This window comes from Xiphias gladius, chromosome 6 (assembly GCF_016859285.1).
Source record: "Xiphias gladius isolate SHS-SW01 ecotype Sanya breed wild chromosome 6, ASM1685928v1, whole genome shotgun sequence".
NCBI lineage: Eukaryota > Metazoa > Chordata > Actinopteri > Istiophoriformes > Xiphiidae > Xiphias > Xiphias gladius.
The window spans coordinates 12093208-12112204 of NC_053405.1; the positions used below are offsets into that span (position 1 = coordinate 12093208).

The 18997-nt window shown below is 40.0% G+C and overlaps 1 protein-coding gene across 13 annotated transcripts in view; it reads left to right on the forward strand.

Moving 5' to 3' along the window:
* Positions 1–18997, forward strand: part of ptprsa (protein tyrosine phosphatase receptor type Sa) — a 230334-nt gene that overhangs the window by 143502 nt on the left and 67835 nt on the right. For 8 of the 13 annotated variants that reach the window (XM_040128917.1, XM_040128913.1, XM_040128924.1 and 5 more), the window contains 3 exons: positions 2458–2475; positions 10856–10966; positions 13345–13356. In XM_040128917.1, the coding sequence (XP_039984851.1) occupies positions 2458–2475; positions 10856–10966; positions 13345–13356 (141 nt within the window). The remainder of the gene's footprint in view (positions 1–2457; positions 2476–10855; positions 10967–13344; positions 13357–18997) is intronic. The other 5 variants (XM_040128923.1, XM_040128925.1, XM_040128926.1 and 2 more) reach the window with 3 other exon arrangements.

Sequence of the window (18997 nt, forward strand, 5' to 3'; positions counted from 1 at the left end):
AACCCATGACTTTGAACTATTACCCCTCATCCTCCTTATTACTCTCCTCTCTTTTTGGGTCTCTCTTTTGTCTCTCGGTATTTTATAAGGTCCACATGATGGCCTTCCCCTTTACAGACCTGCTTTATTAACCTTAACCTTACCCTTACCTTAACCTAATGTTGACCTTAACCTCACCTAACCTTTAACTAGTAACCTCTTAACCCCCTACTAAAATTCATCTCAGCTAAAGCAAAATAAACCAGCTTTCCTGCAGCCTCTAATCAAACTCTAACTCTATAACAATATAACCCTCCCAGAGCCCCATTGTCTTTTGTCTTGTGATTACCTATGATTATGTGGTCTCCAAAATCATTGCAGAAATGATTAAAATGTCACTGTTTTTTTGCCTGGTTTTTCAATGACTCTAAACCACCACTGTGGTAAATGTATGCACATAGAGCACTGTTTATGGATACTAAATGATGATATACTTTTAAGGTGGGATAACAAAGTACTAAAATCTTGAAAGCAAGAAATAGTCAAGAATAAATTAAATTTTTTGACATCTCTAAATGTTTCATAAAAATTATACACATTCCTGTTTTCCTCTTTAATCACACAATGTTGAATTCATAGCAATAAATGAAATACTCAGGATTTTACGGTATGATCAATGTCAAAAAATGTACACTTTAAACATATGAACATATACTGTACTTACTAACTTATTTATGAAATGCATATCAAAGCACAGTGTACCACAGTACACAGTAACCATAAAGAAAGGAAATTAATCCACCTAGGTGCATTGCAAACCAGGCAGAACTTCAAACTCAGTGATTGCCTCCTGCCTGCTGGTATCACAAAGGATACCTCTGTATGCAGAGCTGTAACAACAATTGGACCAGAAGATGTTGAAAATTTCATCCCCACTTCCTAGCCACCCACACTCCTTAATGTACTGTATAGGATATGGAAATTTCTTGCAACACTTTACACCAGGTTCTCTTAATTTTTTTTTATTTTTTGATGAGGAGTGGTGTTGTTGTTGTGTTGGTTCAGCTAGTTGGTAGGAGGGCTGGCCAATGTTATTGCATGCAACTTGCATGAATGCTTGCACACACACAAACATTTATACATGATGCCTGTAGTGTTAGGCTCAATGGGAAGTTCATACCATTGACCCTTGGCTCTGTGCCTGCAGGCAGTCTATGCTAAGTGGGGCAACTCTCCTGGGTTGGCGCCACCCTGCTGGCACTCTCTAGGGATGGCCAAGGGCATGTTGCTGCCATGAGTCTTCCTTAGATTTAGACAGGGAGACTAAGAGAGAGGTAAGAGGGAGGAACTATGGGAAAGACTGAGACACACAAGAACTCTTGAACCGGAAGAAAAAGAGAGAGGAATGATGGAGCAGATAAAGAAACAAAAGAAAAAGGAGTTAGGAAAAACTGTTTGAAAGCAATTAGAGAGAAAAAATGCCAAGAGCAGAAAGACAGTTCAATGCTTGGCAGAGAAGGGGTTAAAGTTAAGATGGTTCACCCTCCCACACCCTAAGATCAGCCCGTAAGGGATACATTTCACATTGCATCAACAACATGGGCTACATTTAAAAAGTCAACCAGCCACCTACTGGATAAACTCAATATTTTATTGTCCCTAATTTGACACTTGCAGTCTGGCATGCAATATAGTATCACAATAAACAAAGAACAGAGAAACATACAATTCTCAGTGAAATGAAACAATGGAAAGAAACTGAAGACTGAATGACCAGTGAGCAGGGATGAAGCTTGCCGTGAAGAGTCTATCTGTCGCAGTTAAACAGGTTTATGACCTGTAGGATAAATAAGAACTTCAATCTGGTTGATTTAATTTGCAGTTTCCTGAAGGTACAGCCTGAAATTCTAGTTCAGTGGAGACTCCATTCCTCCCTCAGCAAGTTTGTTCCATACTAATGTAGAAACTGTGTATAGAATAGTGATGCCCTAACTGTTTTACTGACCTCGTATTCACGATCAGTTGGTTGGGAAAGGGCCTATGGCACTGGTGCAATCCATATCAACTTAAGGTCAAATCTATCATGGTCAGCCTTATCACCTCAAGTTCCAGCCATGATAAAACACATGCCAAGACTTTGAGCTTCTTCAGCTCTGCCAATGAATCATTTTATTTCCTCTCTTAATAAGTCTAAGGCAAGTGGGGAAAAAAGAGAACGATAAGGCAATGGAGTGTGGCAGCCATATAAACCTCCCCATTCCTTTGTGATACCAGCAATGAGAGGTATTGTTTTTGTTTTGTTTTTTTGTTTGTTTGTTTTTTTAATGAAAAAATCCCAATCTCTATAAGAGATTACCCACTGGTTTGATAATCTAGTTTCAGTGATCCACCTTCCAACCCAAATAACTCCTCTAACTATTACTAACATTAACTTTGAACTAAACTGATGTTGTGTCTTCGTTTTTGTGTCTCCTCCAGAGGGTACCCCGATTCGAGGTAAGACGTTTAACCATCATAGTAAAAGGGGGAAAAAAGACTTAAACTGACACATAACCAGACATAACCGCTGCTAAATCCACCCAACTGACTAAATATGGGGCATATCAAGTGGGCTCTTCCTCTTAAAAAAATGACAGACCGTTTTTAATTTCCACTAACCTTTATATGTCATCTGTGTTTGTGTTCTGTGTGCTTTTTTACATACTGTTTGTGAGCGTGAACATTCAGTATGTGTTTCACACTCCCATGCCCCATGTCATTATTAATGTGCAGTTCTTCACCTCTGTTGGTGTTCTGTGTTTGTGCCTTCTTACAATCTCCTACACATCATCAGTGTCAGAATACCACTGAGCAATTCAGATTTTGTTACCGACTGCTTGTTATACAGGTTTGAGAAGGTTCAAAGTAGAGGGAGGGATGGTGAAGGTTATCATGAGACAGTCTATTTGCTTTGTGCCTTTGACATTTAAGTTGTTTGGACATGGACAGGGGGCGGGGGATTGGTGATGGGAATTTCTGGGTAGGCAGTGGTGGCCTTATTTGTTGATTAGAATATTGTAAACTGTTCAATACAATCTTAGCAGCCCTCCTTCTTCCTAATCCTTCTCTGCTTTGATATCCTAATCTTTCTGCGCACCACCAGAGCATTAGACACATTGTGTATGTTAATGCACCTCACTTTCATGAGCCCTAGCTACTAATGTTATGTCAGTATAAAAGTTGTCATAAATTACATTTGATTTAATTCCTTCCCTACCTGTTACTCTGCTGCACAGTAACTTATAAAGACAAAACTAGGGAGGCTGCAACAGTAACATTTACACCATTCTACCACTGCATAACCAGAATCTATAATGTCAGAGGATGAACAGGAGGATATCAAGGTGGGACTGGAATTACAATGGTAAAAGAGTGTGACTCCGATGAATTATACAAAAGCTTTGTTAAAATAATTCTTCCTCTTTCTTCATTCTTTTCATCCGCCCGGACAGTTTAACTTTCACTTGTAATTATCCACCAGGCTTTGCTGCTGAAGCACTCTCTCCCAGTTGATTCAGTTTTATTCAGTGTGTTTGTTGCAAAATGCTTTTGTTCAAGAGGCTGAGCAGGTAAGTGAATTTCTCAGTTTGCCATGTATGTCCCTGTACTCAACGGGATGGGATAAATGCTTTTGGTTTCACGATTACAGTTTGGTACAGCAAAGGAGGTGATCCCTTTTTACAATAGAGCTCCTACTGAAGGTTAGGTCCTCCTTCCTCAACCATTTCACACAAACCATACATGGCACAAATCTCTAGACAGTAACATGATGTCAAACATATCCATGAACATCGAGTTTTTCGACCAAATTCAAACCATTTACTCCTCTAACACCTTCCCTCATGGTTAACATAGCCAAGCCCAGCCCTCCCCGCATCTCCTTTGTTTGAATAAGAAGGTCTCATAAATCATATTCTGGCAAACAAAAGCAGGCATGACTTATGAACTCTGCATTTGCATAACGAGATAAGCAGCCTGAAAAAGGCGATTTCTCGCTACCACGTTTCCACATGCCAACGCTGACTCGCCATCAGGAGTGTATGGCGCTTATGTAGAGAGAAAACAAACTGCATAGCTGGATAGAGATGCAAATGTAAGATCAAGGTGTCTGAGAAGGACACAAACGGTTTGTTGGCATAGGTGCATATTCACAGTAATGCAGACTCTCATCTACTTTAAGGTGACTCTTCCACTCCAGAAAATGGGGCTGTTTGAATCATTAGGCAAGAAATTGTTGTCCTACCGCTGAGTCATTTCACGTCAATCCATGTAAGAGCCAATTCTCAAAATGTAAAATCTGCATTTTTTCCCTTCCATACAAAGCTACCCAGGTGCCGGCCTAGAGGTAAGCGATAGGTATAGAGGTAACTCGGCTCCCTACCTGCTTCATTACAGATTTCATAGTAGCGTTACAAGCTACCAGATGGGCCCTGACAACAATGGCATCACACTTGGGGCCCCATGCTGGTACGATCACAGTATAATGACCTTGGGGTTGTGACAGAGCGTGCGTGACAGCCAGGACGCAGACAGAGGGAGAAAGACAGAGAGATAACTGCAGGTCCAGATTGACTGCCTTGTGGTCACACTGGCTGTCTTCTTATTTGTGTGATTATTAGAACTACAGGTTCACAACTGAAATCTTTAGCTTCCCGCATGGTGTCGCCCTCGCAAGGTGTTTGAATAGATGTTCAACAAAACAAAAAATGGAGAATTATGAAAGGTTGTGTGAAACCCTGTTGTGTTTTTTGAACCAGCTGTTGCAAAAGCACCAGCCAGTGAATTACGATGCTGCGGGGCATTTGATATTTATCCATGAAGCTTGAGAATACAAACGTGGTGGGCTACTTTTGCTAGCTGATTTCATCTTTTTTTTAGCCAGGACAGATGTGGCCTGACAACCTTCCTCAGTAGCACAATGCATCTCTAAACATCTAACTGTGACATTTTATGTTGTATTATGATAGTGAATAGAAACATTTTTAGTAATGTATTCGTAAAAATGTTTTTTGTAACAATTCCTCCTGAATCAAAATAGTAAGTGTGCTGAAACACAGTAGGTATTCTGTCCTGCACTCTTCTGTGCACGTCAGTGAGGTCAATGTACTGGAAAAGTTGTTATTTTGAGTGGGTATCTACCTACACAGCAAGGTGCTAATTTAGCTTTTAATTGCACTGTATTAGCGCTTTAGTGAGCAGTGTTGAGATGAGATGATAGAGAGGAATCGACAGGAGAGGACATGAGAAGTGAGGGACAGTTGAAAGACATGAACTGAAAACAAGAACTAAAATGATGAAAAGAACAGTGTGCCACCGGCAGGCTTGAGTGGGCTGCGGAAGGAGCGAGAGGGAGGGAAAGAAAGAGTGAGACTTGGCCTGCCATTTTGTTGATCGCCCAAACAAATCAATCAAGGCCCGCTGGAGCACACTAATTGAATTACACAAATGGGACTTGGGGGAGGGGGGGCACACATGGCAAAGCTGCTACAAAGCAGCGACCGGGGTGGGCAGACCCCGGCTTCAGGCACTTTCTGAAATTAATCATCCATGCCGGCCCCTCCTCGCTTTTCTTTTATCCCCTCATCTGTCTTTCTGTTTTTCTGTACTTGTCTGTCTCTTCAAGTCCTCCTCCCAACCTTCTCTGATTGTTTTGTTCTTCCCCTCTCTCTCTCTTTTGTACACTGCACCTCTCATAAATGAGACTATATCTACCCCATTCTTTTTTCTTTTTTTCCATACATCAGTTTCTGGTTTCCCCCATCCTTTACACTCTTATCATTCCCCCATGTACAACAACCTAGAATAAAACTAAAATTAAATCTATATGTGGGTTGTCGATATTGATGTTTTATTAAAAATGTGTATTGTCTGATATATTTCCTGCTAGTCTACAGCTACAGGAACGGCATTGAAAATCATTTCAGAGTTTCAATACATAGGCGGATACCTCGGCCCCTATGACTAATCTAAATCCTTTAAATTTTGTTAAGAAAATGTTTTAATATACTGAAGACTACTGGCACAAAGTATCACTCCAAACAGCCTCTGTACAAGGATGTCTTTCCCAGAATCTGAATTGGCCTTCAAAAACACGCACAGTATTTGTTGAACTGTGCCCAGGCAGTCTTCTTTGTTATCACACCTTGGCACCTCAAAGCTCCTCATCAGACCACCCTGTGGCATGCAGTGCTGTTAACCAGGGCAGCTGTCACAGCTGGGAAAAATTTCCCAGACCCGCTGCCCATTACAGCCTTCTTTATTGAATGGATGAAGGCAGTGAACATGCTGCAGGACAGACAGGAGTGGGTAGAAGTAGAGATTGGCTGTGAGTGTTCGCGGGTAGGAGGGGTCACTTTGACTTAGATGGAGGCTAATTGGTCCACATGGAAGTTATTTCATTATTATCAGTGACTCTATTTGCCTGAATTGGACCCACTGTTTTTTTCTTCTTCTGGATCCTAATGGTGCTACATGTATCATGGAATAACACAGAAAGAAAGAACTCTTTTCTCCTCTGATCCAGAAAAACATGTATTATGTTTTATTACTCAGCAGGAGCAGTACTCTCTGCAGTTTACTAATGGTCGGGGTGGCCTGTAAGTGGATTGAGAGATTGTCCTGGTCTTAGGTTCAATTCTCACAACAGCTCACATAGTGTCCCTCAGCATTCAAGTGTCCTTTTTACGTGTCCTTGAAAAAGATAAAGTAACAATTAAGTAATACTCACTCAGTACTTTTAGGTCAAACTGGATTACAGTTGAATTTAAATACTTTCAATGAAATATAAAATAAATGCACAAAAAATTATCATGTGAAAGGTGAAATATTTGATACGACAATCACTAGCCATGTAAAAGAATATTTCAATTATTATTCAGTTGATTATTTTCAACTATCTTTTCTGCTGTACCTGCAGAGGTTGTGTTTTACCTGCAGTAAAACAATTTATTTGTTTTTTTTTTTTTCTGTCTTAAAAATCAGATGACACATTGAAACTGTGCTGTTATCATATCACGTAAAACTAGCAATGCTGATTATTCATTACACAATCTCTTGGCAAGCAGAATAGTCAACCGTTATGAACCGTTTCTCATATTTTTTTAGTGAGATCAAGCAAAACAAACTGGTCTGTTGTAGTTATAGCAATTGTTGTGTTTGTGATAAGACTTCATAGTTGGAGACAGAGAAGGCCTGCCAGTAGGCCCCATATAGGACTCACTTCATAAGCACAGTGCGGCCATTTTGTGAGCGACACTGTAAATTGCTTTTTTCACTAGGCAAGTCTTTATCAGCAAATGGCAATTTTTTTTTTTAACAGACTGGGTCCGTGGTTTTTATTATGCTAACGAAAGATAATTTTCAGCATTTATTTCATTCCTTGTGTTTCCTCTTTTCCTGATAAAAGAAAAAATGCCAATGGCCACTCGCGCTCTGGTGAGCCAAAGGCAGGCAGGATAGACGGAGCACAATTATGCAAAACACAGAGAGTGCAGTCACTTTCAAAAAAGACAAAAGGAAATGGTAGGAAAAAGATGCATGCTGGTGACAAAATCTTTTGAAGGGTGGAGTTTGTTTTGTGAGCATGTGCATGCTGCTGCTGGAGATGGAATATCAAAGAAGGTTCATTTCTATTTGCATGTTAAAAACCCTTAGAGGTCTGTTGTCTTTAAATGCTGATATTATCCGGCTTTAAACTGACGGCCTGGTCACCAAAAAGTAAAGAATTTTTACCTTTTTATGTGGTTAGAAATGATTCATTATTTTATTGGGATAGATTCATTTAAATTAACTCATTTATGGTTTACAAAAGACAAAGCCCGGACTACAAGAGAGAGGAAATGGGCGCAACAGATTTGCAACTCACACAGTGTAGCATAACGCATATAACAACAGCAGGATATTGCGTCTTGACTATGTGCGAATCTAACGGAGAGAGGAGCATAAAGAATCTCAAAATAGAATGAAGTTGTGATTCCTCTGTGCTCTCCCTCTCTCTTACCTTCTCTGTTCCTCTGCTTCTCAAGCTCTCTCACTGGGCTTCCTTCATCAAACATTTGTTCACGCAGATCTAATTTTATCAAGTGTGTACAATTACATTCATCAGTATTTTATCGTTGTTGTAATTCATTATCCAATGTGAATCCAGTTTAAAATAAATTGTAACTCACCTAGATTTTCCTAAGGGCACGAATAATGTCTGTGCTCAGGAGAGTCAAACATTAGGTTTCATTATTTTCTTTCCCCTCATTTTTAGAGAGAACAAAAACAGACAAGGTTAAGAAACAAAAAAAAAAAAAATATGATATATGAATAAGAATAAATATCCATTCCTCCTTCTCTCATTGTTCCTCTACATTTGTTGTCTCATGCTTCCTTTGTCATTCCTTCCTATCTCTCCTTCTTGCTTCTCCTCCCTGCCTTTGTCCTCCTTGCGTTTTTCTTACCTCACTTGTTCCCGCTCTCTCTCTGTGTTCCACAAGTGGAAGGAGTATTTATGTGTTTTTCACAGTTCCACTTTGAAATATAGCTGGAATATGTAATGAAGCCAGTAGGGGATTGAAACAGTAGATAATACCAGCTAGTAAGGAGCTTCCACCAACGCTGGTGGGAACAGATGAAACTCACTCTGTCCCTTTAAAGAGTCCTCTATTTTTCTCCCTTTTTTTGCTCTCTCTTTCACCAGGAGGTATATTTCACAACAGCCAATGTTGGTTTTAATTGGCTCACAATTGATGTTGTTTGGCTCATTATCTGTCACCCTTCCGCATGTTGGTGGTTGTGTATTGGTTGACCTTCAGATGACATTTGTTAAGTATTATTTTTAGATAGACACATTTGTATTTGTTGGAAGCAGTTGGAACTGTGGACCTTCAGCAGCTAGCAGACATGGAATAAAAACATTTGAAGTATGGAACATTTCTTGTGATTTAACTGTTTGGTATCAGTCAACAAAAAAGGGTCTTTGGCTGGCCCACCACAAGCCCTTCAACCTTATTATTTATGAAGCACTGAAAAAAAACCTGCGCTAACTTCAACTTTAGCCTTCCAAAGATTTTATAATTCTGCACAGGGACCAAGGCTGACGAGCAGCTGGCAGAGCTATCGGGAACTGTCCACCTGGAGTTTAACTACACACAGTCCTAACTCTGTGGTCTCCCTAGTGTTGAGGCGCTAGGCTTCTGAGCACATTCAAGCCCACCTGCCACCGCACTGGCATTTGCTGTTCCAAGTGCACATCAAACAGATCCAAATCAGATCCCGGCATAAACACAGAGAAAAGACTCCACCACCTGCACTCTGCAGGTAGATGTTTTCATTTGGTTCATCAGCTATGTGCCAGGAGCAGCTCCCTCTGGGGGATGAGGATGAGCTGAGCTGTATAGGGAAATGAAGAGAAAAAAATAGAGGAGTATAGATTGTTGTAGCTTCAGGTCTTTTTTCTTTTTTCTAAGAGTTGATATCTTTGTACTGACTCCAAGGTGTAAAATACTCTTAGAGAATTAGGCCGTGTCTAAGGTGGAAGCGTGACTAATCTTTATAATTAAGCAGGATCGATAGTCTCATTTGTGGCACAGCTGAAAAGTGTTATTAGACCAATGTTCCAGAATAGTAGCCTTGTACAACATTGTGTTCACTAAGCTTGCTGATGTGATGGAGTAGGTTATGGTATATTACAAAGCATCCTGGGCAGTGGCTGGCGTATTGATGCTTCCTGGCTAAGTGCTAACAAGCAATGGTGCTGTGTTTGTCAGGGAGGCCTGGGCTGCAATCTGTCTGCTGAGCCAGCCAGAAGCCCTAATGATATCATCAGGAAGTGCCGTCAACAGCGCTCTAACTAGGAATGATCTGACGCCTGTTGTTTCATTTCCCTCCTCCATCCACCAAAGCCCTTCTTCAGTGTTGTTGCCAAGTATTTGGGTTTAGTTTATTTGCACATATTAGAGATAAAATCTGAAGGAAGTGATAAGAAATGCAGTCTGTTTGAAACACATAAGCCCTAAAGGGTTCATATTTAACATAACACCCTAAAAAATGAGTGAATTTACATCAGATCTTAACACACTGGAGAAGAGTACCACGCAATGGTAAGAGTATCACAATGTTAGCCAGTATATTCGTTCATGTAGATATACTAAAATTTTCTCCCCCTATATTTTTTACAAGATATAATGTAAGGATAAGATGTCTCCTGATTGTGATGAGAAGTTTTCACACAGTTTGCAATCCTTTGAGCTCTAGAACTGCAGAAAGGCTGGTTTGCTGCATTATGCACCATGTCAGTGTTCATCTGGACATGAGTTACATGTATGGATATTTTCCCATGACCTTCTTCCCCCAGCGCACACAGTCTCTCCCTTGGTGAGTGCAATTCGAAGGAAATCTTGTTAATCTCACTTAGTTTACAGGACCATCTCAACGCCCTTCTGCATTACCTTTCATCACATTTGCATAATTTCTTTGTCCTCATCATAGTTTCTTTTAAAAGGCTCTCACATCTTACATGAATTGCATACACCAATGTAACTGAAAATTTAGTACGACTGGTTCAGTCCACATTTTTATTTATTTAATTCCTCTTCTTTTCATCTGCGTATGGCTGAGGCTGGAGAGGAACCAAGTTTGTCATGGCAATCTGCATTAGCATTGCAAAGAGGAGCAATTCTTGACAAAATGGTCTTGAGAAATTCAAGATACCCTCCATTAAGAAGACTCCTTCATGCACTGTCACTGACAGGTCAACTAATCATTTCCTCCCTGCTTTCTTTCTCTCTCTCTTCTTTTTTTTCTCTCCCTTCCCCCTCCCTTTTTGTCTTTGTTGGATGTTGTATTTTCCCAGGTGCCTTGCAGATCGAGAACAGCGAGGAGACAGACCAGGGGAAGTACGAGTGCGTGGCGTCTAATGTGGAAGGCGTGCGCTACTCGTCCCCTGCTAACCTTTATGTGCGAGGTAGGGAGCAACCCGGCCCCAGAGCCAGGCCAGAAAATAAAAAATAAAAAACATCCGCCAATTCTAACTAAAATGCACAGTGCAGCTCAGCTTTAAGTGGCATTACTGTTGACCTTAACAAATGATAATTGCTTCCATTCTAGCCCAGCTGTATAGCACAAAATGTATTTTGCAAAATAGTATTACCCAAGTAATATAAATCTTTTAGCATTGATAGTATTGCCTGCCCATAAATGTAATTTCATATGCACTGAAACTTCCAAATGTAAAACTATAATTGACCAACTAATGTTCTTCTCTGTTATGATGTTATGCTCCATTTTGTCTTTCAATGCCCTCCCCTACTCACTCGGAAGGAAATGTGTAGCACAACAAGCCGTATGTCTTTACTTTATCGGTTTTAAGACGCCTTTTACCTGTAATTGTGTGCCCGATAAAATGTTTGCCCCTTCGTCAAACTTATGGAACCCAAAAAGAGTCGAGAAGGACTTCTTTTTGATTAGTTTTTTTCAGGTACAGGAGCACAACGGTAAGTCTCGATTTTGATTGAGTGGCAATGTATTAATGCCCACCAATCAAAATCTCAACCCCTTAGCCTTCTCCAGATTTATTGGGTAAAAAGGATTTCCTTGTGGGGATTTAATAAGAAACGACTGTTAGCACAGTCAGCTGCTCTGTATTACATAAAAAATGCTCTATCGCATAGATATATAAATAGTAAACGCCCTCTACTTTTCTTCATGGTGTTCTGGAGCATAAAGGCATAGTATTCCCCCGTTTCTGCTTTGGGGTATTATCTTTAAAGCCTTTTACAGTCAGTAGTAATTTTGGTTGGCATGTACCAGCAAAGTGAAGATATGAAAAACAATCAGTCACAGAGAATGCTGGGTTTCACAGGAAACAGGCAATGAAGACAAAAGTCTACCCTCTACAACTAATGTTAAATGACAATGAATCCCAGTTGAGAGAGCTTTAATAAATTGAAGCAGATGCATTTTTGACATGCATTATTTATATTGTGCATATTAAATAAAGATGCCTCGGTATCTACTCAGTTTGTTCCCTCTGCTGTGTACCAAATAACTTTGTTCCCAATAAATAATTCACTACTCTGACATTATAAAATGGGTCAGGGAGCTGCTTTTTCATTATTATTGCTATTATCATACCCTGTGAAGTAGCAGTGTAGGGAAGAAAAATTCAACTGTGAGGAGCAGACGGTAAAAAATGGTTCCATCAAGATTAGTGTCTCTTCTTCTGCCAGCATTTATCCTGGAGGCTCATGCTGTCTCCACTGTGAAGCAGTAACACTTAATGTCAAGTAGCTATCCACCTAGCTCATGTACAGCATGGAAGAAATTAAAGGGTTCATGCAAATTGTAATCAAGAGCTCCACAGGAATCTTTAAATAACAATACTGGGAACACTTTGTTGACACAGCACTGGGATGTTAAGTAGCTTCTTTGGTCAAAAACACACAGCTATACCCTGATATCATTTCCAACAATTCATGCAAACTCCATGAACACTGGCTCCATCAGCATGCTTTTAAAAGAGTACACAAGGGTCATAATTGCTCAGGTACTTTCATACTATGTAACACACTTGTTATGCCTTGATGGTGTCAACCTTTGTCTGTTTTCAGTTAACTTTTGTCAATCAATTCTGATACTTGATGTTGACTATGTTTTGTTCACAAAGCGAAATGCACTCGAGATTAGCAGCTGTGGTAGGGATCAATTTTCAGGGGAAAAAAACAAAATAAAACACAATAACAATCCTAAATTGTATCTGGGGCACACTTTACCATGGCAAATTGAGACAACTACCTAAACAGAAACCATAATGACAGTGCTACGGATTGGCTTCTAACAACAATTACTGTAACTATCTTGAACTACAGCTGCTAATTTCAGCCCAAACTGTGTCTTTTTTCTTTTCTATCTCTCATTAGTTTTTATTTATTTTCTCTTTATTTGGTTTCCTTCTCTAACAAAAGCAAATACAGCCACCACAGGAGCCTGTCCTTGTGGCTATAAGGAGCTTGTGAAATTTTGAATTATGAGTATGGTACGCTTGATTTGACTCCAGTGGTGCCTCACTATATTTTTCTTACCAGGCGACAGTGTGGCCACTGGGGTGAATCTGATTGTTTTGGTTCAAAGTTTATTTAAGGGGGGGCAGGCAAGTGTACTTTCAAGACGGGTGTCACTGATAGCAGGGACAAGGGAAAAGGAGGAAAAAAAGATAAAAGAAAAGGGAAATGTAGCTGCAGCTAAACACCTTGAGGTGGCTTTTTTTACTCTCTCTGTGTTTCCCCTATTTTTCTCTTCTCCTCATGTCATTGTGTTCTGCATCAACCCCTTTACATCCCTCAGAGCTTCGAGAAGGTTGGTGTGTTTTTTCTTTTTTACTTTTTTTAACCCACATTTGAAAAAAATTCAACATGTTGAAAAATTTTAGCTGTATTTGCCTATTACAGAGCTCGATTCATTACTAATTTGAACAAATACTAATCAGTTAATCCAAACTGCTAAATGACTATGAAAGAAATTTTTCTTTATTTCCAAGGAAGAAATGATGAAAGCAAACCCGAGTAGCTCGGGTCTTGTTAATTTACTTTTATGTTTGCATTGTGGGGCCTTTTCTCGTTTTGCATCCTTTGGTATTGCTTCTGCAACCTAAAAGCTTTCTTGCACGTGTTGTCATAGAAACCCAGCACGTGGAAATAACAGGACCTGTTGCATGATGGGAGAATGTAACTGCGCTTGCATGCCCGTACAGAATCCCTTTGGCCATGATGGTCTTTTTCTTTCTGCATTCCCTGTGTTTTGTTCAATTGATTCCTTCTCTTTCCTTGGTTTCTCTACAAGTGTTTTCCCTGATACAACCCTTTTTTGGCTTTCCTTTATTTAGTTTATTTTTGTGTTGTGATTATAGTGTTGTGTTTGTGTGTTTTTCTTTTGTTTCAGTTCTGTTCCTGACCTTACCTTTCTGTTAAAAATGTTTGTCTTTTGTGGTTCATTTGTTTGAGAGATTTGTGTTTCTTTTTCAAAATGATGCTGCTCTGCTTCTTGAGTCTCGGGAGTGCAAATGCAAATGCCGAATGAAATAATAAGTGTGTATACAGCCAGTGTTCCTGTCATCTTGTTTATAGCGATCCATTACTGAAAAAAATTAGACCTGATTGGGCCTGATTGGGTTCCACGGTGATTCAGGCAGCCATTAAGGGATGCCATTTACTGTCGTGTGGATCAATAACAATATAATGACTTCGACATCACATTTGCTGTTGCTTAGCAGGGGCTGAAAGATACCTTTATTGTCAAATGGCGGCATCAAGATGTGATCAGTTTTGTTGAGTGACTGCTGTTTGTGTTCCCCGCAGTCATGACACTCAATCCAATTATAATTTATTATTCAAAAGCCCCCCCTTCCCTTATGCACAAACACACACACACTCATAGAATAGAATTGATTTTCAGGTTCACGTGACTAAAGTAATGAAAATTCTCAGACTGAACTACAATGGGACAAACAGTGATTTGCTTTTATTAAGCATTCATGCTATAGTCCTATTACAATAATAAAAGGAAGTGCTAAACGAATTGTAGATCAGTGCAAGCAGCATTCACTGATTTATGTTTCAGCCGGCTTTGTACCAACTTCCTATTATCTCTTAAGATGTTTCACTTAAATGTAAGCATCAGCATGTGCACCAGGTTTCCCTAGACATATTCAGCTGAATCAGATCTATATTGAATCTCATGTCATCTGCTGCGGTGAACTTACCTGTAAATTTTACGGCTTCACCAGTCTTATGAATACATAAGATACAGGTTTCTGGAAAGCAATCACAGTTTTTGGCTAGGGTTATTAGATGTGGCTTAACAAGTCTGGGTAGATAAGGCATATCATTCTATCAGGTAGAAAAGATTACACACTTTCTTCCCATCACTCTCCTCTGAGTGTGGGAGTTTTTGTATCTGTGGCTGTCAAAGTGTGATGATCTCAACGGGATTAGTGATCTCTGTAAAGTATCTGAAAGTCAAATTGAAAATGAACACTGCTCCAAAAGCAAGCAAAGTAGCAATTCTCATGCTTTGGTAACCTTTATTCTTCCATATGAGCACATATATGTTTTTTCAGCAACACCCAGCAGCAATTTTACTTTTGCAATCTGCATATTTTAACCAAGTCTCAGCTTTGGAGACCAAGCATATCTTACTTAAGGGCACCTTTACAGTTACTACTATACCTACCAAATATGCACAAGCCAACAAGAGAGTTTGCAGTGGTCATTTTTTCCATGGCTATTTGCAAGTAACTGCTGAGCCTTTTTGCTTGTTAAGAGTTTGTCTTAGCAAGACAAACCCCCCCAAAAAATATTCAGTGTTAGCCATTGTTCATTTGAGAAGATCCAGGATATAGCTGATATATTTTTGGCCCAGTCTACCACATCCATGCCATGTCTTTCCATTGCACCAGGCACATCATTTATCCTTAAGACAAGTCATTACACAAATATATATAATCATCTTTTTCTGATCTAGCAGCTATTCCAGAGACAGATGAGAGTTTCATTTCCCACACCTCTATGCACCAGTTGGCTCTCAAAAGACTTTTTATCAGTAATTGTAACAGAAGAGTCTGTGAAAACTGCCAGTCAGCACTCTGTCATTGCTCCCCTCCATAAAAAAGGGTCCACAAAGTATGGCACAATTCAACTGAAAGAAACAGAGCATAAAGAAAAACCTGACAATGTCTACATTCAGTCCATATCTATTTCTTAGTCCTTTGAATAACACTGATGCAGAAAGACTGTGCTGTACTGTACGCATGTGCATGTTTGGCCTTCTACAATGGTATTTGCCTGATTTTGAATGTGCTTGCATGTTGTGCTATGCATTTGTGTGTAATGTTGGGAAAGAAAGCTAGATTACACCTTATGTTCTCACCGGCCAAAGCAAAATCCTGCCATCTCTATTAGATGTTTGTCTCAAGGAGTCCTGAAGTTAATAGCAACCCCTCAAAAAATTAAGTTGTATCAGAATTGCACTTATTTTTCATACAAAACGGAAGTTTCGTTACCTCTTATTCTAATGCAAATACATAAATACACTCCCTTTCCCAATCCGACTGATAATTTTCACTGAAGGGATCACCACAGTGAGGGGACATACTTGCAGTATCATTTGGCTGCTTGTCATCTACCTGTAAGACAATAGAAAAAAGTGATACACTCCGAAATCCCGTCAATTCACTGCTTGCTATTATTAGAACCCCCTGCCATTATTCCTGTCAGCTTCCTTTAGGTAATAATTTCCATTTTGATGAGCCACCCATAGTGTGTGTTTAGCATTGGCGCAGCCAAGGTATGTTAATACAGGCCGACCCCTACAGCTTATATGTAAATATCGTAGGCCTCACCAAGCAAGTGTGACTAAAGGATCTCCATACTGCGCCTGTGTCCTCAGGCAGCAAGAGGGTGTAATCTCAGCTTCAAGGTGACACTAAAGGCTGCACATTATTTTGGCTTCCCCCTTCATTTTGGGGCAGCAAAAACTGCCTCACCAAAATGGCCGATAATGTCCACCTTCTGACCTCTGTTTTTTGGCACAAATCCCTACACAACACCGCCCACTATAAAATTTAGTGCAGTACTCTGGCGTTCTCTCTCGACTGCTTTTCACCTCGTCCACTGTAAGGCTTCTTGTCTTTCTCTCCACATTGGGGCTTGAAACAAGATTAAATGTTGTTAGTAGTCCAAATGAAAGGGATATGTTTGTTTTATTTTCTCTCAATTCCAAATGGGCCGGCTGGGCTCCTGGTCTCTGTGAATGAGGAGCTTGTCCATGCAATTGGGATTCTTTATTTTCTTTCATTGGCACTAGATTTTAAAGGTAGGATAGGAGAGGGACACACACACGCATACACAGCTTGTGAGAGCTTACTCGACCATTTACATGACAGAGTTCCACAGTCCACTTGAACATTCAAAGATTTATAATTTTTTCTCCCAGGTTATAGTCTAATGTGATGTAGTATCAACTGACCTTGAGCTCTTGATCTGCTGTTGTAACCAGAGACCAAATTTACTTGTGTGTCATGCTGTTGACGGGTAGACTTTCTGCCTTTTCAGTAGTCCTTTGTTTTCCAAATTGTATTTTGATTATCTATCATTCATTACTAAGTGCCCTAGTACCTAGAAGCCTTTAAGCAAGGCTTTTAAGCAAGGCCAGCCACATCCAAAAGTTACCAGCATTTGGCACGTGGCTGATCTAAGTTCCCGCATTGCCCTGACATTGTAGGTACTCAAAGGTGAACAGAGACATCTACCTGTGGGGAAACCTCATTCACTCAGCCACTATAGCTCCCGGTCCATTGGCTGACCTGATCCCCAGGGAGAGAAGAACACCATCAGACACACTTTGAACGTTTCCCCCTAATAAACAGGCCCTGTTCACCCTATTCAGTTTTCACCATTCTTTTGGATTGGAGGCAAAATTGAAGCAGAGACAAATCATAGCTGAAAAACATCTAATAGTATTGATGCATACCTCTTTTTTGAACACAGCTGCACTCTGGTACTGTCTATGCTGTTTGGACTTAGTTCTTTTTGTGGATTTGTTCAGTTTGATTTGTTTCCTTTCATTTGATTTTGTGCGTGTGTGTGTCTGGAACAATGCTATATTTGGGAATGAATGGCATGCTCGGATGGGCTTGGGTGACATTTTTGGATTGTATTGATTCTCTGGTGTCTGCCCAAGTGGATGGGGGCGCACCTGTCTATGTCACTCATGCCATAGCCACACCCATGCATGTCGTGTGAGGAATGGGCTGCCCTTTCACCTTTGTTGTTTACTGAGACGTTTTTTGACAAATTAGAATGCAGATGTATAATTTCTATCCCTATATGATGGGCTTGTTTCCTTTTTTTTGAATTCAAAATGTTTTTTGGATTATCCCCCCTCTGAACTTCATGACAATGAAATAATTAGTGTCATGATGAAACAAAGCATGATATCTCAACCAAAACATCATGCGTCCCGTTGTTTTATTCAATTTTTCTTAGTCAGGTCAGGACAGAACGAATTATGATTCTTTGATATGTTTCACAACAATTTTTTTTTTTTTTTTAAAGCCATGTTTGCTTCTAATGTAGACATTTTTCTTAGATTGTTATCTATGGAAATTTGGCATTTTTAAGGACAGAATACTAAATGACCATTTTTCATGGTACATTTTCGGTGTGTAATTTTGTGTACCGCAAAGGAACATTTCTTCAAAGGTCAGCAATGAACTTTTTGCCCTCAAGGTCAGGTCGCGTCTTGCCCAAGGTAGTAACATAATTGACTTTAACAGCGAATCACAGGACTGTGACATGAAGAGTAGATCAGAGGAGGACAAATGAAAAGCCCCACTTGGGCTTCAGAAGGTCTCCATTTGGGTTTTATTCAACTTATAATTTTAGTTGACTATCAGTGTTTTTTTACAACCTTGTTACATGTAAAGCAAAATGCAGTGTTTTCTATGACTGCATTTGAAAAGGCTGTTAAAAGCCGTTACAGTAGATGTGCTTTGACCATTTGGACATTGCACATAGTGCTAGCTTGCTTTTATGAGCTACAAAAGCTTTGCCCCTATGAAATAAATATCAATAAACTGTATGTACATTTTAGTGACAATTTCTGTGCTCAGGTCAGTAAGAGTCAGTTCTCAGGTAGAATCCCCTCAGTGTGTGGAGGTGATATTTGTGCCCTTAGTTTGTTGGCAAACTGTCCCATGCAACGATCATATGAATCCCATTTGGATCGACACGCTGTATTTTGGAATGCTACCTATCCTTGATGCCCCTCTCAGTCTCCCCCCCTGAATCTCCCCCTCAGTCCGCACCCACCCCCCACACACAAGTCATGTCCACCCAACCCAAGACCTCCCAAGTTACATTTGCACTGAGGTGCACTGAGGTGTTTAAGGAGGGGAGGAGGGGACATGTAGTTGATTCTTGATTTTAAGCCCCAGTGTGTG